The sequence below is a fragment of the Mesoplodon mirus genome, assembly GCF_964341445.2.
Source record: "Mesoplodon mirus genome assembly, chromosome: 15".
Taxonomy (NCBI): Eukaryota; Metazoa; Chordata; class Mammalia; order Artiodactyla; family Ziphiidae; genus Mesoplodon; species Mesoplodon mirus.
In genome coordinates this window covers 62,039,027-62,062,545 of record NC_138991.1, presented here as the reverse complement: position 1 = coordinate 62,062,545, position 23,519 = coordinate 62,039,027, and the positions used below count along the sequence as shown (strand labels likewise).

Genomic DNA, 23,519 nt, shown 5'->3' with positions numbered 1-23,519 from the left:
GAAGCCTTCCCTGATTCCCCTATGAATAGTAGGTCTCTCCTAGTATTTCACTGCACCTCAGTCCATTCCCCTATAGCACCCACCACATTTTGTATTTATACACTTGTTCGCCTGTAGTGTCTGTTTCCTCACTAGATGTTTCATATCTGGTGGTTTCACCCTTTAATCTCTATTTCCTGGCTCTTTGCCTGTCTCATTGCTTTTCACATAGTAGCTGCATGATAAATATTTGTTGAATAAATAAGTGAACCAGCGAAGATGTTGATAGTAGAACCAGTATCAAATCAAAAAGGGCCTGTCTCCCACTGGGGCATGGATAAGCACAGAAAAATATACCTGAAGTTCAAAGCTCTATTAAGAGGAATGTTTAATTGATCAAACATCAGCCCATGGAAATGACTGCCCTGGCCCACTATCTCTAGGGAGGACATGCTCTTAGGGTTATTTTTCAGTGGGAACATCTGGGCCCTCAGTACTCTCCTTCCCTCCCCACAAGCAGGGAGACCGATAAATTGAATGCTGTGTTGGTATACCTATTTGTGTATATATGATTCAACAGTGATATGTGATTCAACAGAAAGAAATTTAAAGTAAGGGAAGATAGGTCACATGGGGTGGGGATGTCTTCAGGCCCATCTGGGGGCAAGAGACAGGGAATCTGGCACTGGAGCATTCCTGTCTCTGGGGTGGTAGGGGCTGGGGAGTGTGGCATTAAAAGGAGTAGCCTGGGGCTTCTCTGGTGGCGCAGTGGTTGAGAGTCCGCCTGCCGATGCAGGGGACACGGGTTCGTGCCCTGGTTCGGGAAGATCCCACATGCCGTGGAGCGGCTGGGCCCGTGAGCCATGGCCGCTGAGCCTGCGCGTCTGGAGCCTGCGCTCCACAACGTGAGAGGACACAACAGTGAGAGGCCCGCGTACCGCAAAAAAAAAAAAAAAAGGAGTAGCCTGGTTCAAATTCCAGCTTTATTACCACTTACCTACTATGGAAGCTGAGTGGGGTACTTCACTTCTCCTGGCCTCTTTCCTCTTCTGTAAATTGGGAATGAAAATAGAACCTACAACAGAGAATTAAAAGAGAGAATATGTGCATAGCCTTCAACACCAATGTCTGGCACATAATAGGTGCTCAGTAAATGGGGATCTTGGTTGCAGGGCAGAGAGGTTAAATCAGGCTCCAAGACCTGGACTCTCCCTTATAATCACACAAGTCCCTTACTTCCTTTATTACTTTTGGCTTCCCAGGTCCCTTGAAAATAGGAAGGTTGTATTCTGGGTTCTGGCGTCTGGAAAGGTGTAGGACTCACTTTAATGTGGACTGTGGTGAATTTACCATCTGAGACTCTTAGACAGCCTCTGCCCTCCCTAGCTCCTTTCTGGATAGACAGGCTTGTCTGGGGAAGTCACTTTCTTCCTCAGAACTGCTGTTTCTCAAGTGAACAGTAGGTAAAAACAGATCCTCACTTGGCCTGCTTACAGAGTTTTATGTGAGTCACAAAGCCAAGAAAGTACATTGCAATCTGCGAGGAGGCTTTAACTCTAACCCTGATTCTTGTAAACTTGAGCACCCTTATGTGTGGCCCCCTCCCTTCTTTGTGCCTCAGTTTCCCTATATGTAAAATGGGGAGAGGTCTCCTGCCTCCACGGGGGACTTTAAAATTATGTCTTCAAAGAATTGTTCTGGACATGGAGCCAGAGAGATGCCTAGAGTTCTGGAAAAGGTGCTTCCCTTCCCCTGTGTGCACCGCTCCAGGTAATCTTGGGTTCCATCGCAGCTCTTTGCTGGTGGCAGGTAAGGGTCTGCCCTCTGCTGGCCGGGCCAGGAGATTAAACCCTGGGAAGTGGGGAGAACCATGCTCCGGGAGATATTTCAGAGAGGGAGTAAATGGAAAGCGTTGGTTCCTAGCAAGATCTATGTATGAACAGATTATTAAAAGGCTAAAGAGTTACAATATTAGTCTTGTGCTTGGAATGCAAAGGGAAGGATAGTTTGCAGTGTGGTTGATGGTTCCTCCCCTCTGGACTCAGGTCCATTTGGTTTGTCCCGGACCGTTTGTCAACAACTTGAGCGAGCCCGGGCGAGGAGCTTCCTGGGAAATGTAGTTCCTAGGTGGGTATCCCGCGCCGCCACCGGGCACCCTCGGCGGCGAGGGGACACCATTTCCCGAGGTGCCTCGGGCCCGGGGGGCGGAGGGCTGCCGTGGCGTCTGGCCCCGGGCCGATCCGGGGGTGGGGCCTCGGAGGCCGAGCGCCCGCGGCCGTGGGCAAGCGTCCGTGTGGCCTGGTCCCGGCCATGTCCGCGTGAGGACGCCGCCGCCGCCGCCGCCGCCGCCCCCATCCCAGCCTCGGCCCGGCCCGCCGTGCACCATGGGTTCCATCCTGAGTCGCCGCATCGCGGGCGTGGAGGACATCGACATCCAGGCGAACTCGGCCTATCGCTACCCCCCGAAATCCGGTGAGCGGCCGCCTCGGCCCGGGTCTCGGCCCCGGGTGCGGACAGCGAGGCGTGGGCCGGAGCGCGGGGCGGGCAGGGGGCGGCGGGGCTGGGCGCACGATCCTCCTCGGAGGGTGGGCTGGGGGCTCTGCTCGGCCCGCGGCCCTTCCTGCAGCTTCCCTGCATGGAGCTCCACGCGCCCTCCATCCGGACCCCGGGGCGTGGGTCGGTACGGCGCTGACTGCCTCGTCCCGGCTGGGTGACCTTGGGTCAGTCAACTCACTCCTGCGCGCCTCAGCTCCCTCGTATGCACACTGGGGTATGCTCAATAGGAATCCCCCAGGGCCGGCGTGAGGTTCCGGGGCGCGACGCCTGGGAGGGTTTAGCACGGTGCCCGATGCTTCGCTTGTGCTTACAAAGTGGTCATTGTCAAAAAGATTGACATCATTCTATCGCCGGTTTTCCCTTTCTTTGGTGGCTTCTTGTGAACACCCGGCCAGTGGTTCTGGACACTCTCCGTCCGGTCTAGACAGAGGCTTAGCTCTCCTGTGACCTGGCGCTTGTATTTGGTGGGTGGGTGGTGGGGAGGGGGGTTGGGCCCAAGGAGGCATTACTGTCGGTGGAAGAGGAGCTGGGAGTCCATGCTGGACAACCATGGAATGGTTGGAGGGGACCTACCCGGTTCTCCAGTCTCCTTTTTTGTGGATGAAAGACCTGAGCCCCAGGGAGGAAGTGACTTTTCCAAGGTCTCAGAGCTGGATGGAAGCTCATCTGGGTACAGGACCATGAGTCGGACTACCAGACCAGTTGTACCCATCCACACTGTTTTTCTGCCTCTGATGAGGAGTGTGGCCTGCCCTGGAACTTTAGTTCGGGTTCCTCATGCTCCATCTCCTCGTCTGGTCACTTGCCTGGAAAGGAGAGAAGAAAGAGGACAGGGCATTTGGACATCATGGAGACTTTCAGACTGGGGCCTCGTGATCCTGGCTTCTGAAATATCTGATCCCATCTCGTGGTCTTCTAGGCCTCACAGTTGGCCTGTGGGCATCCCCTGGGCCAGGTTTCCTCTGAGTATGGTCCAGGACCACCTGCTTCCAACAGTGGGGAAGCTTGTTTAACATGCATTTCCCAGGCCCTGCCTCAGACTTTTTGGGGCCTGCTGTGGCCTAGGAACCTGCATTTAAAACCCACTCCTAGGGTGAGTCAGATGTCCACTCAAGTCTGAGAACTGCTTCACCCTCATTTTGGAAGGTGAAAGAAGGCAAGTGTCTGGGACCACCAGAAATAAAGGGAGTGGAGACTAGCACAGTTCGGGGCAGTCGGAGGGGATGCAGTCAGAGCTGGGCAGAGGGCTCTGTTTCCTACTAGGCATGGGAGATCTCCACGCCTGCTTGTTCCCAGGCACAAGGACAGGGCAGCCCAGCCTGGTATAGAGATCCCCTGGAGGCTGACATCCCCAGATCTGATGGAGCAGTTGTTTGAAGTCATCCTCATCCATCTCTGATGTTCTTCCAGCCCGTCTTTGGCTGAGTCATCTTAGGCAAGCTGCTTAGCCCCCTGGATCATGGTTTCCTCATCTGTAAAATGGGCTGATGAGGATACAGTGCTCAGAACAGTGCTTAGCGCCTAAGGGTCCTTGAAAAATGTTAGCTGCTATAATGGCTCAAAAAGTAAATTAAGTGAATGACATAGACTCTAATAGCAGTTAGCAGTGTCTTGGAAGAGATATCAAAAAGTTTAAGGTGGTACCTCCTGTCACCTGGGACCAGAGCAAACCTGATGTCCCTTCAGTTGGGCATTTGGACAAAACCACAAATACAAGGCACTTACAGCACTGCTTTTGGATTCTGTTTGGCAGACCTTGTTAATCAGGTGCACTCTGTGGACACCTGAGTCAGCCACAATTAATCTATTGGGCTGGCACCCAGGTGAGTTCCATGGGCCACCTCGATTTTGCTGCCAGTGATTAGAGTGCTCAGCCTCTCCAGTCCAAAGGCTGTCTTTTCTGCTTCCTGTCCCTCGGGCCACCTTATTCCGGGAGGCAGTCTGGAACCTAAGCAGTACTTGAGTATGTGTCCCCAAGCATGGACTGGGGACGGAAGGGGGGTTGAGATGATTTTAGGGACCATGGACTGTACAATCAATTTATGAGACAGTTGTTATCTTTTCAGGTCTCTGTCAATTTTGTTGATTATATTAGAAAGAATCAGTGGGTGCTAGTATTTTTTTAACACCTCTGTAACACTGTCCAATTTTTTTCCAGCTTTATTCAGATATAATTGACATATATCGTTGCGTAAGTTTAAGGTGTAAGGTGCAATGATTTGATATGTGTATATATCGGGAAATGATTATCACAATAAGGTTATTTACACATCCATCATCTCATGGTTACCTCTGTGTGTGTGTATGGTGAGGACTTTTAAAATCTCCTGTCCAGTTTTCTTTTTAAAAAAAATAAATTTATTTATTAATTTAATTTATTTATTTGGCTGCGTTGGGTCTTCGTTGCTGCGTGCGGGCTTTCTCTAGTTGCAGTGAGTGGGGGCTACTCTTCGTTGCAGTGCGCGGGCTTCTCATTGCGGTGGCTTCTCTTGTTGCAGAGCACAGTCTCTAGGCATGCAGGCTCTAGTAGTTGCGGCTCGCGGGCTCTAGAGCGCAGGCTCAGTAGTTGTGGCGCACGGGCTCAGTTGCTCCGTGGCATGTGGGATCTTACCAGACCAGGGTTAGAACCTGTGTCCCCTACATTGGCAGGTGGATTCTTAACCACTGTGCCACCAGGGAAGTCCCTGTCCAATTTTCTTTTACTTTGAAGTTTTCAATATGCCCTACAACAGTACCTAGCTTGAATTTAACAGCATTTGCTTTTTTAAAATTGTATTTATTTATTTTACTCATAACAGCTTTATTGAGGTATCAATCGTGTGCCGTATAACTCATTCTTTGTAAACCTATGATCTGGAGATTTTTAGTAAACTTATAGAATTGTGCAACCATCACCACAATCAGTTGTAGACATTTCCATCATCAAAGTTTCCTTGCCTTGTGCCTGTTTGCAAGCAGTCTCTGCTGTCACCCTCACCCCTACCCCATCACTGATCTGCTTTCTGTCGTTAAAATTTGCCCTTTCTGGACATTTCATATAACTGGAATCATACAGCATGTAGTCTTTTTTTGTGTCTGGCTTCTTTCACTTAGCATTGTTTTTGAGGTTCATCCATGTTGTACTTTACTGTATGGTTATAGTACATTTTGTTTATCTTTTCACCAGTTAACGAACACTTGGGGTGTTTCCACCTTTTGGCTATTATGAATAATGCCGCTGAACGTTTGTTTGGTGTGTTTAGTTCTCTTTAGTATACACCTAGGAGTGGAATTGTTGGGTCATTTGTTTAACCTTTTGAGGAACTGCCAGACTGTTTTCCATAATGGCTGCACCATTTTACATTTATTCTCACCAGCAGTGTATGTGGGTTCCAAATTCTCAGCATCCTTGTCAATACTTATTATTGCCTACCTTTTTTTTTTTTTTTTGCGGTACGCGGGCCTCTCACTGCCGTGGCCTCTCCCGCTGCGGAGCACAGGCTCCGGACGCGCAGGCTCAGCAGCCACGGCCCACGGGCCCAGCGGCTCCGCGCCATGTGGGATCTTCCCGGACCGGGGCACAAACCTGTGTCCCCTGCATCGGCAGGTGGACTCTCAACCACTGCGCCACCAGGGAAGCCCTGCCTACCTTTTTAATTATAGTCATCCTAGTGGGTGTGAAGAGGTATCTCACTGTGGTTTTGATTTGCGTTTTCCTGATGACTGATGATGTTGAGCATCTTTTTTTTTTTTTTTTTTTTTGCGGTACGCGGGCCTCTCACTGTTGTGGTCTCTCCCGCCGCAGAGCACAGGTTCCGGATGCGCAGGCCCAGAGGCCACGGCTCACGGGCCCAGCTGCTCCGCGGCACGTGGGATCCTCCCGGACCGGGGCACGAACCCGTGTCCCCCTGCATCTGCAGGCGGACTCTAAACCACTGCGCCACCAGGGAAGCCCTTGAGCATCTTTTCATGTGCTTATTGGCCGTTGTGTATAGTGTGTGTGTGTGTGTGTGTGTGTGTGTGTGTGTGTGTGTGTGTGTGTGTGTGTGTGTGTGTGTGTGTGTTGGGGGTTGGCTCTTTTAGTCTTGTTCACTTTTTAAAAGTTGGATTGTCTTTTTTTTTTTTTTTTTTTTTTGCGGTACACGGGCCTCTCACTGTTGTGGCCTCTCCCATTGCGGAGCACAGGCTCCAGAAGTGCAGGCTTAGCGGCCATGGCTCACGAGCCCAGCCGCTCCACGGCATGTGGGATCTTCCCGGACCGGGGCACGAACCCGTGTCCCCTGCATCGGCAGGTGGACTCTCAACCACTGTGCCACCAGGGAAGCCCTGGATTGTCTTTTTGAGTTGTAAGAGTTCTTTATGGATTCTGGATACAGTGATACAGTTCATTTATCAGCTCTGTGATTTGCAAATATTTTCTCGCAGTCTGTGGTTTGTCTTTTCATTTTCTTAATGGTGTCTTTTGAGAAGCAAAATTTTAAGTTTTGGTGAAGTGAAGTTTGATTTATCATTTTTCTTTTCTTTTTTTTTTTTGGCCATGTCACGTGGCTTGGGGGGTCTTAGTTCCCCAACCGGGCCCTTGGCAGTGAAAGCACGGAGTCCTAGCAACTGGACCACCAGGGAATTCCCTATCAATTTTTTTGATGGTTAATGTTTTTGGAGTTATATCTAAAAGATCTTTGCCTACCTCAAGGTCACAAAGATTTTCCCCTATTTTTTTTTCTTGAAGTTTTATAGTTTTAGCTCATACATTAAGTCTTGTGATCCATTTTGAGTTAATTTTTTAATGTATGGTTTAGGGTGAAGATTTAGGGTTTTGGGTTTTTTCTGCATATGGATAGTCAGTTATTTCAACATCATTTGATGAAAAGACTATTCTTTTCCCATCACATTGCCTTTTTACCTTCATTAGAGATCAGCTGACCATAAATGTGAGGGTTTATTTCTGCACTCCACTGCCCTGCAGTCCCTTGTCCTGATCACACGGCTGGCTGGTTCCCAGCCAAGGGTCACGGCAGGCGTTAGGACACCTCGGTCAAGTTCTTAAAGAGAAGGTTGCAGACGGAAGCGTGGAGCACAGTAGGTCCCCACAGGAGTGCCTGGTCGTTGTTGTTGGCTGCCATGGTTGGTTGTTCCTCCTCCTGTGTTATTATTGTTACTCATGTGTCTTTTTTTTTTTTTTTTTTTGCTGTACGCGGGCCTCTCACTGCTGTGGCCTCTCCCGTTGCGGAGCACAGGCTCCGGACACACAGGCTCCGCGGCCATGGCTCGCGGGCCCAGCCGCTCCGCGGCATGTGGGATCTTCCGGGATCGGGGCACGAACCCGCGTCCCCTGCATCGGCAGGCGGACTCTCAACCACTGCGCCACCAGGGAAGCCCCCTCATGTGTCTTAAAGCCATGTGGGCTGCCCTGCCCTGGTGTTTGAGGGAGGTCATGGTAGGGACAGGTCACCCAAGAGAAGCATCAGGAGGGGCAATCAGCCATGTGATCCACTAACCCTGGAGGTGGGGGCGAACTGTGCCCCAGACCTAAACTTTTTGTATATCGGTGCGTGTACTTTCAGAGCATTTTTACCTCCTCTATCTCACTGGAACTTTGCCATGTCCTCGTGACACTAGACTTTTGTCCTCTTTGGCAGAGGAACTAGAAATCAGGCTGATTTTGTCTCCCAGCACCTGGGCCTGCACACGGTAGGTGTTTAATAAATGCTTGTGCAGCAGGCCTTGCAGAAAGCAACCCGCCTCTCCCTAGTGTATAAGCTGCTCAGACTGGGCTGCATCCGGGGATACCCTGGGGTGTCAGGCGGGGGTCCGGGGACTCCTGGGCCTGCGGCCACGCGATGAGGGGCCTGAGGTGTGTGCCAGGAGACTTTGGTGTGTAGTTTGGCGTTGGTGGCAGTCTAGAGACGTCTGCTCATGAGTGCTGCAGCCTGTGTTGAGTTTGCCCTTTCTGAAGTGGGGCCTTGCCGACTCTGGTTAATTGGTGCCTGAAGGAAAGAACGGAGGCAGGTGTTGTAAGACGAGGGAGGACTTTTTGTGTCACCGAGGGCGTCCTCTGTCACTGGGGACATTCTGGGTCCCTGGGCCCCATCACTGTCCCGAGGCAGTGAGCTTGTGCTCCAAGCCCCAGGGTCAGTGGCAGAGGGGTGGGGTGTGGGGAAAGGGCTCCACCTGCACGCGGGGGTTTCACCTTCGTGCTTAGAGTCCTGCGCCATCATCACCGGCATCGTGCCACCTGTGCCCGTTCACATAGCAGAACTAGTTCTGTGCTTCTGCTCACATGAACTCGGTTTGGATTTTATCATTGTAAGAGCTGTATAAATAAGCTGTATTTTCGGAATTTCAGTTGTTACATTTTAGGTCAAAACAACAGAAACAAAAACCCTTTAAGTTGGCCATGGGGGGTGGGCGTCTGAGGACCTGTCTCCCTGAAGGAGAAGCCAGTTGCTTGGGTTTAGAAGCCTGCGGTGGGCACTTGGGCTCTGTGGCCGCTGGGGCTGAGGTTTGCTGTGTCACCTGCCCTCGGGGTTTTGAGCACCCGGAGGTCCCTGCATCCTTCGCCCGGCTCCTGGGTTTTGCTGCACTCTCCTGTTGGTCAGTGGGAGAAGCCGGGCTTGTGCTGGTTAGACTGGCCAGCCAGCTGGCAGGCCTTTCACCTGGTGCCAGGAGGTCGGTCGTGGCGCGGAGGGCCCAGCTGCCCAGCATCAAAGGGGTGTGTGTGCACGTGTGTTTTCATCCTCACTGTTGGGGTGGCCTTCGCTGTGCTGACAACACACCCTTCCACCAGCAGGGTGGCACAGGCGGAGCTTAACTCGGCACTGGGCGAGTGAGCCCGCCTCGAGGGGTCTTCTGCCTCCACCTGCCCGTAGAGCCACGGCGGAGCACTGGATTCAGAGTCCAGCGGCCCCATGCCAGTGACTTGCCCTGTGGCCTTGAGCCGGTCGCTTGCTCCCAGGCCCCTTTCAGTCCTGACTCTGTGAGTCCACGGGAGCTGGTAGGGAGGGACCAAGCCCTGGTCCAGCCGAGCCTGTGTTTTTCAGGGGCCTGGCAGTTTCCTGGGAACGTCCTGCACTTCCTGGATGACCCCACAGGTAGTGACCACTGCTACCTGCCTCGCCTCCCGAGTACGGTGCCGGCGGCCAGACGCTGGCACGGGGCCACGTCCAGTGGGCATTTCCCATGCGTGTTTCCATGTGGTCAGGTACAGCCATCAGGCCTCACGTTTCTGTGTTGTCCTGTAAAACGCAGGGCAGTGGTGCCACACATGTCACCCACACAGCATCGGACTCAGGCTCAGTGAATAACAGTGGACTTGTTCAGTTCTGCCAACTGTGTCCGCGTCTGCCCAGCTCCCCAGAGCTGGGGGAGCCAGGCCCAGCCGCCGCCTGGCCCGCACCCCTGCTGTTTGCAGACAAGCCAGTGGTGTGGAGCAGCATGGGGGGCGGGCCACTCGCTGTCTAGAAATCCTGGCCGGCTCTCCCCGAGCTGGGAGGGGAGGTAGAGGCTTGGGAACGACTGACACGGGAACATCTGTCCACCCCTGTGTGTGCAGTGCTTGCAAAGAACCCATTTTCTCATCCTTTCATCCTACTTGGCGTTGGCTTGGTTCTGGGGGCCCGGCACCCACAGAGCAGGCCTTCCGGGGGGGTCCACTGTTCTGATAACTGCCGCATTCTGTTACCTGGGTCTCCTGCCCCTGTGATAGCCCTGAGTGACCAGATGCCCTCGGTGCGTTAGGGGGAATCGAAAGAAGGAGTTATATTCAGTTCAGTGCTGTAGAAAACGTGTGGTGTATGCAGGTGTGTACATGTACAGCCAAAGTGTAACATATTGAGGAGACGTACAGGTCAGGAGCTTCCGCTTGATGAACCATCACCAGGTGGGCGTGTTGAAGGAATAGAAGAGTAGCAGCCCCCAAAGCCCCCGGTGCCCCTCCCCAATCTCTGCCCCCTCCTCCCTGGGAGGCTCCCTCTGGACTCCAGTGGAGGTGAGTTTTGCCTGTTTCTGAACTTGGTATAAACAGAAGTGGATGCTCTTGGCTGCACGTTGGGTGATGAGAGGGTGGACGCTGTCAGTGGGGCTGCAGTCGGTTTCCTGTCTCTGCTGCGTGACATCCCAGTGTCTGCCGGCGCTACCGTGTGTTCATCCACGAGCTCACATGGAGGGTGCTCGGGGAGTTTCCGGTTTGGGCTCTCGTGAATGATGCTGGGTGGACACTCTTGTGACTGGCTTTGGTTCCCAGGAGTCTGATTTCTTTGGGTCCTTTTTTTTTTCACTTTTAAAAAAGTAATTGTGGTAAATTCCACATAACAATTACCATTTTACCCGTTTTAAGCGTGCAGTTCAGAGGCATTAAGTACATTGACACTGCTGTGTAGCCACCTGCACCATCATCCCCATAAGTCTTCCTCTTGTGAAACTGAAACTCTGTCCCCATTAAACAGTAACTCCCATTGCCCTCTCCCCCAGCCCCTGGCAGCTACCACTCTACTTTCTGTGTCTCATCTTGACAATCCCAGATACCCATCTCTTTGGGTCTGTTTTTATACCTGGCAGTGGGTCTGGCACCCTCGGGTGCGCGTGTGCGGAGTCCACAGCTTTTACAATGTTGTGGCGGGTTGAGCCCGTTCACGCTCCCACCAGCAGAGCGTGAGTTCCAGGGGCTCTGTGTTCTCACCAGTGCTGGCTGGTGTCGTGTGTGTGTGTGTGTGTGTGTGTGTGTGTCTGTGTCTGTGTCTGTGTCTGTTCTATTCTGTTGCTTTTCTCTTACATATTAGCCATGGATGTCTTGTGGTAGTTTTAATTTATTTTTCCCTGATGACCAGTGAGGCTGGGCACCTTTTGTGTGTAAATTGCCATTCATTTCTCTTCCTCTTTTTGTGAGGTCTTTTGCATTTAAAAAAAAATATATTGGATTGTTCATTTAAAAAAAAAATATTGGATTGTGCATTTAAAAAAATATATTGGATTGTCTCTCTTGTCTCACTTACTTGCAGAAGTGCTTTTCTAAGTGCTTTTTATTACATTTTGAATTCTTTGGAGATTGACTGTCTGTGGCATTTATGCCAACTCTCTTAGGCAGAAATGGAATGCACTGTACTCTGGTGGGTAGTGTCTCTGGAACCCAGGATGGGGAACCAAGCACCGGAAGCCAGGAGAAGCAGAACACAGAGCCCCGTCCTCTGTGGCCTCAGTATCATGCTGCTGTGACAGGCATAGAGCTGACTTCACCCACCGGAGGCCCTCAAGGACCGAATCCTGTGGTCTTGGGTCCAGTTCCCGGGGTGGGGTGGAGGGGAATGTGGGGATGGCCCAGCACAGTCTGGTGTTCGCTGCGGCCAACCAGCCGGGTCCAGGGGCTGGGAGCTGCGTGTTCTGGTGGCAGCTGGGGCCCACCAGTGGTGGAGGCTGTGTCCAGAAAAGGGGTGAAGCTGGGGAGGACCCCTCCCCCCAAAAGAGGCGGCTGCAGCGCCTTCCAGGAACTCAGCAAAGCAGAGTCCTTGCTTGGTCAGAGCTGTTCTCAGCTCACTGTTCTTCCCTCCATGGAAGGCGAGGAGGTGCAAGCTTTTTCCTTTCAGTGTCTGCTCTGGTAAGGCTTTCACACAGCAGGGAGGTTTATCAGGTGTCTTGTCACCTGTGTAAAGCTCCTTTGCATAATCGGCTCCTTTTATCCTTAGGGCATCCCCAGCAGCCCTCTGTCTGTAGTCTGCAGCCGGTGGTGTTCACCGAGGCCTCGTGTTACAAATGGGGACACTGAGGCCCAGAGAGGTTGCACCACGCTGAGTCCCCCAGCCTGAGTGTGGGGAGCAGAGAAGCTATTCTGTGCAATGTGTGAACGGGACCCAGGGGAGTTGCTGAGCTGCGTGATTACAGTGGGTGGGCCCTGGGTGTCAGTCTCCTTAGACTGTTTGGGAACAGCCTCTTAGCCCAAGGGGCTGTCTCTCACCTGGCGAAGTGATCTCATGGGCCTGGAGATGCTTCCCGAGATCGGCCCTCTCTGAGGGCAGTGACATCCTGATCCCTGTTGGTCAGGCCCAGCTGGGGCTTAGTGGCAGCGGATGTCAGGAAGCTGGTAACCGGTAATATCTGTGCTGTGGTAAAATGAGAAGAATTTTTGGCCAGTGGAATCAATGAACTGTTCCCAGACTTCTCACCTTCCCCGCTTCCCTCCACGCAAGTGGGAATGACAGAGGCAGCTGAGCGAAGCCACACCCAGTTCCCAGGTTCCAGGGCTACCTGTGTTTCTTATAAGGGGGCCCCAGGGTGTCTTTGTCCATATCACGGTTTACCCGGCAGGGGTATCGTGATTTATAATAAGAAATACAAATTTGGTCTTCATCCGTTTCTGGCACAGAACTCCTCAAACCCTTGGAATTTCCTAAGGGATCAGTGATAAAGTGAAATGGGTGTCTTTTGATATTCTTAACAGATCCCTTTCAACCACACCTGAGTTTATACTAATGAGGTGACTTTTGGAAAGCACTTGAGGATGGGGGCTAGTTGCCGGTGGAGCCAGCCATGAGCTTAGAGGGATGGAGATTGAGATGATGGCCAGTGGCCAATGATGTAATCGGTCTTATCTATGTAATGAAGTCTCCACAAAGACTCAAGAGGGGCCAGGTTTGGAGTGCTTCTCAGTTGGTGAACAATGTGGAGGTGCTGGGAGGGTGGCACACTCGGAGGGCATGGAATCTCCACAGCCCTTCCCACGTGCCTTGCCCTATGCATCCCTTCCATCCAGTTGTTCCTGAGTTGTATCCTTTTGTAATAAACTGATAATTTAGTAAGTGAACTGTTTTCCTGAGTTCTGTGAGACACTCTAGAAAATTAACTGGACCCGAGAAGGGGGTCCTGGGAACCTTTGATTTATAGCTGGTGGGTCAGAAGCATAGGTGATCACCTGAACTTGTGACTGGCGTCTGAAGTGGGGTAGGTGTTTGCAGTCATATGGGCTGAGCCCTTATCTTGTGGGATCTGACAGTGTCAGCTGTGTCCAGGTACATGGTGTCAGGATTGAACTAAGTTTGTAGGCCACCCGGGCAGTGTTGGCTGAGAATTGGAAAATTGCCTGGGGGGTTGAAAACACTGGCTGGGCTGGCGTCGTTGAGGACACAGCTCTGGGTCAGCATGGGTTGTCAACGAGGACACCACCTCTCACTGGTAGTGTGGCTTGAGCAGTTCCTTGACCTCTCTGTTCCTCAGTTTCCATGACTGTCACATAGGAATAAAGGTGTCATTCATCCACCTTCATTGGGCTCCTGCTGTGTCCAGGCCAGGGTGGTGATAATTGGGTTTGTCGGGATCAACACCATGCAGAGAGCTGGGCAAAGGCCTGCCAGGAGGGCATGGGAGGCCTCCGGGGAGTTGCAAGGCAGGAGCAACCCATTGGGCCAGAGGGGGTGGAGAGAGCTCTGGGGTCGGGGACAGGGCGGGGAGATGGTGCGGTGAGGTGGGCAGCGCAGAGCAGAATAAGAGTCTGCAGAGTGATCAGCCGGAGCCTAGCCCGTGGGTTGAGCAAGGCATGCTTGCCCTTGAGGATAACATCAGTGTCCCTGGTCCAGAGTGTCTGGAGTGTGAGGGGGGGAGCCTAGGTTACCTGAAACTGCTCTGGAAAGGGCACTGGGATCCCATGTTCCCGAGACAGACGGCCCTTGGGCCTCGTGGGGCTTCTGGGGATGTGGGCCCCCCATCTCCAAGATGCACAGTCCTGCTCCTGGGTCGAGGAGAGGTGAGGGTCATCTGCATGGGGGTCCCTCCGTGTTCTGCATGCTGGGGGTGCTGAGCAAAGGCCTCTCTGAGCACATGGAGGTCTGAGCAATGCACGGGGTGAGCCAAGGACAGTTGGGGTGTGAAAGTGTGGGCAGAGGATCAGCCCACAGAGACCTCGAGGCCAGAGGCACTGCTGTGTAGGAAGGACTTGGAAGGAAGGTGGGCCGCTGCTGAGACTGGAGGTGGGAGGTGAGGGGCTCAGGCCTGTGAACCCCTGAGGAGTAGGGGTGCGGGCGGGAGCTCTGAAGGGGTCCCGGGTTGTGTGCAGACATCCCGTTTGCGTTTTAAGGGACCACCTGGAATGGCGTCTAGTCTGAGGATGCCCTGCTGCAGGAGCTCCGCCTCTGACGATGGCTCTTCACTCAGCTCTTGGGGGAAACCAGGAGTTGATGAAGCCATGGAGCTGCCCTGTGGCTGTGGTGGTCGTAGTGGTGGCTGTCCCCACAGGGATGCTGGGTAGCACCTGTCCTGCCCAGCTTCTTTCTGTTGTGGGTGTTTCAGAGGTTGGGAGATTTGGGTAAATCAGGCAGGATCACCTCCCAAAGGCCCCACCTCCTAACACCATCACATTGGGGCTTAGGTTTCAACATGCGAATTTTGGGGGACACGAACATTCAGTCTATAGCAGGGTTCCAGACTCTGGTCTCTTGATAAACTCAGGTTTTAATAGAACTCTGGGGCTTCCCTGGTGGCGCAGTGGTTAAGAATACACCTGCCAATGCAGGGGACACGGGTTCGAGCCCTGGTCCAGGAAGATCCCACATGCCACAGAGAAACTAAGCCCATGCACCACAACTACTGAGCCCACATGCCACAACTACTGAAGCCTGTGCACCTAGAGCCCATGCTCTGCAACAAGAGAAGCCACCGCAATGAAAAGCCGGTGCACCGCAATGAAGAGTAGCCCCTGCTTGCCACAACTAGAGAAAAGCCCACGGGCAGTAACGAACACCCAACACAGCCAAAAATAAAAATAAATAATAAATAAATAAATTTATTTAAAAAAATAGAACTCTGGGTGCATAGCCAATGTTCTTGGGGAGAACATTGAGGGCATCGTTTACTGTTCCCGCTCTCTCCCCGCCTCCTCGGAGATTCCTGTCTGTTTGGCGTGGATCCTGCCTGACCCTTTCTTTCCCCTAGAGTCCATCTGTGGTCTCTATGCTGATCAACACTTTGCCTTTTGACTCTGATCCCAGGGATATCTTTGCGTGTCCTGGCACCTGGCTCTTTAGCACGGTTAGTTCATTTAAGCAACTAGAATGTTTCCAGTTTTCGGTTGTAAATGATGATCGTCACACACATGCGCACAGCTAGACGTGTAAAAGTGGAACACACAAAACAGAAAGGAACCCCAGAAGTCCGCTTGGCTCGCTCTGTGGCCCGTGAGGAAGGGGCAGCACCTCTCTGCCTCCACCTCCACAGGCCGTCACAGAAACAGCCTTGATTTTCCTCATCCTGGAAGATGATGAACACGTGTCTGCTTTACACCTGACTTGTCCTTCCACGCCTGACATATGTAAAGGAAAACAGCCTAGTTGAGGGGACGCTGGGAGCCTCCTGGGAAGGGCACTCTTGGTCTTTGTTTTGGTGGCTGTTCATCTGTTCGTCATCCAGGTCACTGGGACACCCATAAGTAGGGCAGAGTCTGAATCCGTCGGGCAGAGAGGAGGTAAGCTGTCTGAGCCCGAGTGTCCCTTGGCTGCGACAGCAGAGAGAGGACAGAGACATGGATTTGTTTTAGCCATAATTTAAAAAAATTAAAGTATAGTTGATGTAACAAATAACAAATGCTGGAGGTGGGTGTGGAGAAGTGGGAGCCCTCCTGCACTGTTGCTGGGAATGTAAATTGGTCCAGCTACTATGGAAAGCAGTATGGAGGTTCCTTAAAAAACTAAAAATAGAGATGCCATATGATCCAGTGATCCCACTCCTGGGCATATATCCAGAGAAAACTCTAATTTGAAAAGATACATACACCCCAGTGTTCATAGCAGCACTATTTACAATAGCCAGGACATGGAAGCAACCTAAATGTCTATTGACAGATGAATGGATAAAGAAGGTGTGGTACATATATACAATGGAATATTACTCAGCCATAACAAAAGAATGAAGTAATGCCATTTGCAGCAACATGGATGGACCTAGAGATTATCATATTAAGTGAGGTATAAAAACAAATACTAATTATCACTAATATGTGAAATCTAAAATATGACACAAATGAACTTATCTACGAAACAGAAACAGACCTACAGACATAGAAAACAAACTTATGGTTACCAAAGGGGAAATTGGTGGGGGGGATAAATCAAGAGTTTGGGATTGGCAAATGCAAGCTAATGTGTATAAAATAGAAAAACAACAAGGCCCTACTGTATAGCACAGGGAACTATATTCAATATCTTGTAATAAACTATAATGGAAAAGAAAAAAATAAGACGGGTGAAAGCAAAAAATATATATGTATTTATAAATATATAGATAGATAGTTGATATATAATGTTATATTAGTTTTGTACTGTTGATACATAGTGATTTGACACTTGCATACATTATGACAAGTCTAATAACCATCTGTTCCTGTACAAAGTTATTACAATATTATTGACCATATTCCTTATGCTGTACGTTACATCCCCGTGACTTATTTATTTTATAACTGGAGGTTTGTACCTCTGAATCCTCTTCACCTATTTCACTCAGCCCCCTCCCTCTGCCAACCACCTGTTTGTTCTCTATATCTATGAGTCTGGTTTTGTTTTGTTCGGTTGGTTTTGTGTTTTGGATTCCACACTTAAGTGAGTTCATGTGGTATTTGTCTTTCTCTGACTCATTTCACTTAGCATAATACCCTCTAGGTCCATTCATGTGGTTGCAAATTGCATTTTATTTATGGTCCAGTACTATTGCATTATATCTACATATCTATATATCTATATATATAGATATCACATCTTCTTTATCCATTCATCTATTGACAACACTTAGGTTGCCTCCATACCTTGGCTATTAGAAATAATGCCGCAGTGAACATCGGGATGCATGTATCTTTTTGAATTAGTGTTTTTGTTTCCTTTGGGTAAATACCCAGAAGTGGGATGGCTAGATCATATGGCAGTTCTATTTTTAATTTTTTGAGGAACCCACATACTAGCCATAAAGTTTGAGGATGGCTCCTCTGAGGCCCTGGATTACTGGAGTGGGTTGTGCCAGGTAGCTGGGGCTTCTAGGTCAAAATCAGGACCCGTGTCCTCTGGCAGGCCCTCTGGAAGGATTTCACAATTGAGACGCCCTTCTCACGTGGCTCATTATGTGTGACCGGCAGTGACACCACTGACTGCCGTCCCCTGTCTGTCCCCTGTGCTGTGGTACGGGGAGGTGCCCAGCATGGGATTAAGACACACGGTGGGGCTTCCTTGGTGGCGCAGTGGTCAAGAGTCCGCCTGCCAGGGCGGGGGACGCAGTTTGAGCCCTGGTCTGGGAGGATCCCACGTGCCACGGAGCACCTAGGCCCGTGCGCCACAACTGCTGTGTCTGCGCTCTAGACCCGCGAGCCACAACTACCGAGGCCTGCGCCTGGAGCCCATGCTCCGCAACAGGAGAGGCTACCGCAATGAAAAGCCGCGCTGCGTCAAAGAGTAGCCCCCGCTCACCGCAACTAAAGAAAGCCCGTGCGCAGCAGTGAAGACCCAACGCAGCCAAGAATAAATAAATAAATAAATAAATAAATAAATTAAAAAAAAAGACACACGGTGGGCTTGGTGTCAGCAGGTTTGAGCCGTGGCTCCATCACTAGCTTGGTGATCTCTGACCTCAGTTTCCCACATGGAAAGTGGGGGCAGGTTCCATCCCCTCTCAGTGGGTTCTGTGGGGAACCCAGGCTGGGGCACTGACTCAGCATGGAAGAAGAGCCTGGGGGCTGTGGGGGTGGTTTCTCTTCTCTTCCCACCTCCAGGTCTTCCTTTGTGTTTCTCCCCCGCGGTTGTCTTGTCTTTCTCTTTCCCTTTCTCCTCTTCGTAGCCCTGCCTGCTCCCCTTGGTTCCAAAGTGTGCACACACAGATGCACATGCATGCACACAACACATGTACACCGGATACATATGTACATGACAGATGCATGCACACACAAGCACAGCACATGCATGCATGTGCACACACACCTACACACACACACCACGCACATTTAGATATACACACACCTATCCACACATATATGTATGCATGATACACCTGTACACACACACAGGCACACACCTGGGATCTGCTGCCAGTTCCCTAGGATGCACATTCCTCCTTTAAAAGTTCCTTTCGTTAAAATGTGAGCACTTAGGGCTTCCCTGGTGGCGCCGTGGTTAAGAATCTGCCTGCCAATGCAGGGGACACGCGTTCGAGCCCTGGTCCAGGAAGACCCCACATGCTGCGGAGCAACTAAGCCTGTGTGCCACAACTACTGAGCCTGCACTCTAGAGCCTGCGAGCCACAACTTCTGAGCCCGCGTGCCACAACTACTGGAGCCCGCGCACCTAGAGCCCGTGCTCCACAGCAAAGAGAAGCCACCGCAATGAGAAGCCTGCGCACCGCAACGAAGAGTAGCCCCTGTTAACCGCAACTAGAGAAAGCCCGCGTGCAGCAACGAAGACCCAACACAACCAATAAATAAATAAAAATAAATAAATAAATAAATTTAAAGTGTGAGCATTTAAAAACATACAGGAAAATACAGAGAGTAATATAGGGAATGCCCTCCATTCAGAGTCCACAGTTAACATTTTTCATATTGTGGACTCAGGCATGTCCTCCCCACGTTGGTTTCTTCCTCCTCCAAGTGTGGGGTCCCACCATCTGTGCTGCGGGGCTGCGTTGTGATATGTTTCACGTCCTCCGTGTCTGAGTTGTGTTGGTTCTGCACCTGCTCTGTGCTGATACTCGGAGACCCCACTCCCTCCTTTACCTGATGTTTGGTTCCATCCTGTCACTGCCACGGTGTGTTGGACCATTTCCTTATCAAGCATGTGAGGTGTTTCCAACTTTTTATGCTTGAAAGTCTTTTATTGGTCCCTATATTGTATGCAACCAAAATATGTACATAAATTGAAATTAGAATCTTAAAGGGGAGAATTTTTCTCCTGGTTTGAGTGGCCATTACAAATATCCAGTTGGTCAAAACATCACAAATATTACAGTATTTTTAAAATATTTATTTTTATTTATTTGGCTGCATCAGGTCTCAGTTGCGACACTCAGGATCTTTGCTGCGGCACACGGCCTCTTTTGTTGTGGTGTGCGGGCTCAGTAGTTGCGGCACGCGGGCTTAGCCGCCCTGTGGCACGTGGGATCTTAGTTCCCTGACCAGGGATGGAACCTGTGTCCCCTGCACTGGAAGGCGGATTCTTAAACACTGGAGCGCCAGGGAAGTCCCTACAGTTTTTATAAATAACAAACATAAATACTAAAAAAAAAAAATTGAACATATATCTCTTAAGTCAGTGGATAGGCTGCTTTCCCCCCAGTTAATTCATGTAGTCACAGTTGAATAGAACCTGTTGCTGGAATGAGGCGGCTCAGCAGCACTTCTAGTTCTGTTTTTCATTTTAAGTTAAGAAACTTTGTTCACGTAAATAAAGTAGATGGGAATTAACGGGTTTGATTTAGTAATAGCATCTAATTCCAAGTTATTTGCCAAAAGATAGAAAGATCATATAAAGATCTAATACCAAAAAAAATTGTTGATGATTTACCAGCTGACAACTGAAGTGCTTCCAGTTCATAATAACAGCCTTGTTGAGATATAATTCACATGCTACAAACTTCACCCTTTTAAAACGTACAATCCAGTGTTTTTTCCAGAGCGTGGTTCCAGTATTGTGATTTTATGGTCACTGCTCTAACGTCCTTGTCCCATGTCTCCAGTCTTTTTTTTTTTTTTTTTTTTTTGGCTGCGTTGGGTACTCGTTGCTGCACGCGGGCTTTCTCTAGTAGCGGCGAGTGGGGATACTCTTTGTTTCAGTGCACTGGCTTCTCATTGCGGTGGCTTCTCTTGTTGCAGAGCACGGGCTCTAGGCGCGTGGGCTCAGTAGTTGTGGCTCACGGGCTCTAGAGCACAGGCTCAGTAGTTGTGGTGCACGGGCTTAGTTGCTCCACGTCATGTGGGATCTTCCCAGACCAGGGCTCGAACGCGTGTCCCCTGCATTGGCAGGCGGATTCTTAACAACTGCGCCACCAGGGAAGTCCCCTTCCAGTCTTTTAAAAATAATTTTTCTTGTTTTAAAGCAATACACGTTAGGGAATTCCCTGGTTGTCCAGTGGTTAGGACTCCACGCTTTCACTGCCAAGAGTGCGTGTTTGATTCCTGGTCCAGGAACTAAGATCCCACAAAACTCGAGGTGTGGCCAAACATTTAAAAAAAAAAAAAAAAGGCAATACACATTAATTTAGAAAAGAAACAGTTAAAGCCTCCCCCCAAAAAACCTAGCCCCCCCCCAAAGAAAACCCTCATCCGTTGCCTCTTAATCTGGAGGTTTCCATTTGTAGCATTTATACCTCTGAAATTATTAAAGCTTAAAACTACACTAAGGGCTTCCCTGGTGGCGCAGTGGTTGAGAGTCCGCCTGCCAATGCAGGGGACACGGGTTCGTGCCCGGTCCGGAAAGATCCCACATGCCGCGGAGCAGCTGGGCCCGTGAGCCATGGCTGCTGAGCCTGCGCGTCCGGAGCCTGTGCTCCACAACGGGAGAGGCCACAACAGTGAGAGGCCCGCGTACCGCAAAACAAAAACAAAAACAAGCAACAAAAAAAAACTACACTAAGACGTGCAGGCCTCCTGTGTATCGTCAGGTTGTGGAAAGAGCTGTGGAGGAGAACAAAGCAGGGAAGGGGGCTGGGAGTGGGGGGTCAGCAGGCAGGGTGGGAGGGCGGAAGTTGCAAATTTTAAAAAGAATGATCAGAAGAGGCCTTGTTGAGGAGGACACATGAGGTCTAAGGATCAAGGCAGACTTTTGGGGAAGAACTTCATAAGCAGAGGAAACAGCAAGTACAGAGACCCTGGGGTACGGACCGGGTTGGCAGGGTCCGCCGCAAGCCATGGGGAGGAGTCTGGGACTTGTTTTGGTGTGATTAGGGAGGCATCAGAAGGCCCCTCATTATGAGCACTGGGATGTAGGAAACAGCCTTTGGGGCTGTGGAAGTGGGGAGACTGGGGAGTGGATTGCAGGACTCCAGCGGTAGATGGTGGTGGCGTTGAGCAGCGTAGTGGCCGCAGAAAAATGTTATTTTCAGGAGCCCAGAGAGGGTCACTCAGACTGGATTTCGAAGCCCATCATGTTAGTTGTCTCTTGCTGAGTAACAAATTCAAAATTTGGCCATTTATAACAATAAATGCTTATTGTCACGGTTTCTGTGGGTCAGGAATTTGGGAGTGGCTTCGCTGGGTAGTTCTGATTCAGGGTCTCCCCTGAGGTTGCTGTCAGCCGGGCTACAAGGTCTGATTCCCACGTGGTTCCCTCGCAGGGGTGGCAGGTTGGTGCTGGCCAGTGGCTGGAGGCCTCAGTTTGTCACTACATGGACCCCTTCATGGGGCTGTTTGAGTGTCCAGCACGGCAGCCGGCTTCCTCCCCCAGAGCCTTGGAAGTCCCACTCTGTCAATTCCACGGTGTCCTGCTGGTTACACAGATCAGCCCTGTTCAGTCTGGGAAGTCTCCTCAGAGACATGAATACCAGGAGGTGAGAACATGGGGCCTTCTTAGAGGAGAACCTCCTCTCCCACTTTCTGCTTGTGGAGCGGAAATTCTGGAGATTTGTTGGACATAATGTGATTGGGCCCTGGGGTCCCCCAGGGGGAGGTTGGAGCAGGATTTTCTGGGCCAGGGGCCTGTCTTGCCTGGAACCTTCCCTCCAGACCAGTGCTGCGCGGCCTCTGGGTCCACCTCAGGGCCTGTGAGCAGCGTGGAGGTCCTGGCAGGGCGGGGCCCAGGCAGCCGCTGGGCTTCCGTGCACCCTCTGTCACATGCCACTGTGGCCCTGACTTGTCACAGAGCCTAGTGCATGTGACTTTGCTTGTGCTGTGCTGTGTGCCATTGTCATGGCCTAATCATAGTCCTGGCGGACCAGGTGGCTCCGAGCTGGCTTCCCCCAGAGCTCCCAGCTGACACCCCTCTCACCTGCCCTGTGATCCGGGCTCAAGGTTGGGTGGGCCATAGGCCCACCTGTCCAGAGACAGGTCCAGAGACCGCCTGTGCCCCACCCCAATAGGGCCAGTGTGGGAACAACCACCTTTTTAAAGCCTTTGCACATTAAAATCCACTGATGCTCTCAGTGTGGTAGACGGGACTGAGTGCAAATCCCAGGTGACTTTGGAAGGGCCCAGGTGCTTCCCTGCATCACACTTAGTCTTTTTATTCTGATAAGTGCACCACGAGTGGTTCACGTTCAGTGAAAAGATCTAACATGGAGCAGAACGTCTGGGCTTTTGTCCATGCCGCACCTGCTCCCGACTGACTTCTCAGCAGCTTTTTGGGTGCATCCTTTTGACCATTCTCTGTGTACTCACAACTTGCGTCATGCACGCCTAAGTGTGTGCAGTTACCTCTCAAAAGGGGTTTGGGAATGCATCCAATGAATATTCCGTGACCATCTTTCTGTGTCAGTATCCAGGTCTGTTTGACGCTCTTTAGCAGCTATTATATGGTGTTACATAAAATCAGGAGTATTGTATTTATTTAACTAGTCACCACTTTATTCTTTTTCTCTCACTGCAGTTGGCTTCTATCTGGTTCCTGGTCCACACGTGGGTTGGGGTTACGCCCTGGCCTGATATGTCCTGGCTATGTTCCCTGCAGTCAAGAGCCACCAGGCTGTACTCCTGGTTCTGGGCCTCCCGGCCTAGGCAGCCAAGGCTGTGTCCCGCGTAACTGGGGTTGTGGTTCTCAGGAAGGGCACACAGATCCATGCAGGGCGCCCACCAAAGCTCAAGGGGCCCAGGATTCCCTCTGGTCCACAAAATTCACAGGGCCCTCTGGTTACCTGGCCTTTCACTGTGCCAGAGAGAAAAGGGGGACAGTGGGCAAGTATCAGATCAGGAAGCTTGGGGGAGGCTGTACTTTTAGTGTTTCCCAAGGCTGTGAGCTCAGTTCTTTGAAGCTGACCCATGTCCGTTGCCTTGTAGCCATCTATTTTTACAAGAAACGTGAATTTAGTGCCTAAGTGTGCCAGGGACGTATAGCCTCAGTCCTCAT

At 51.0% G+C, this 23,519-nt stretch overlaps 1 protein-coding gene across 1 annotated transcript in view; it reads left to right on the top strand.

Annotated features, from left to right (window-relative positions):
• The first annotated feature begins 2,235 nt into the window (after window positions 1–2,235).
• The window catches only part of MGRN1 (mahogunin ring finger 1), a 54,433-nt gene continuing 33,149 nt past the window's right edge, over window positions 2,236–23,519 (top strand). The window contains 1 exon segment of the mRNA XM_082644895.1: window positions 2,236–2,451. Within this exon segment, the coding sequence (XP_082501021.1) occupies window positions 2,364–2,451 (88 nt within the window). The 5' untranslated portion in view covers window positions 2,236–2,363.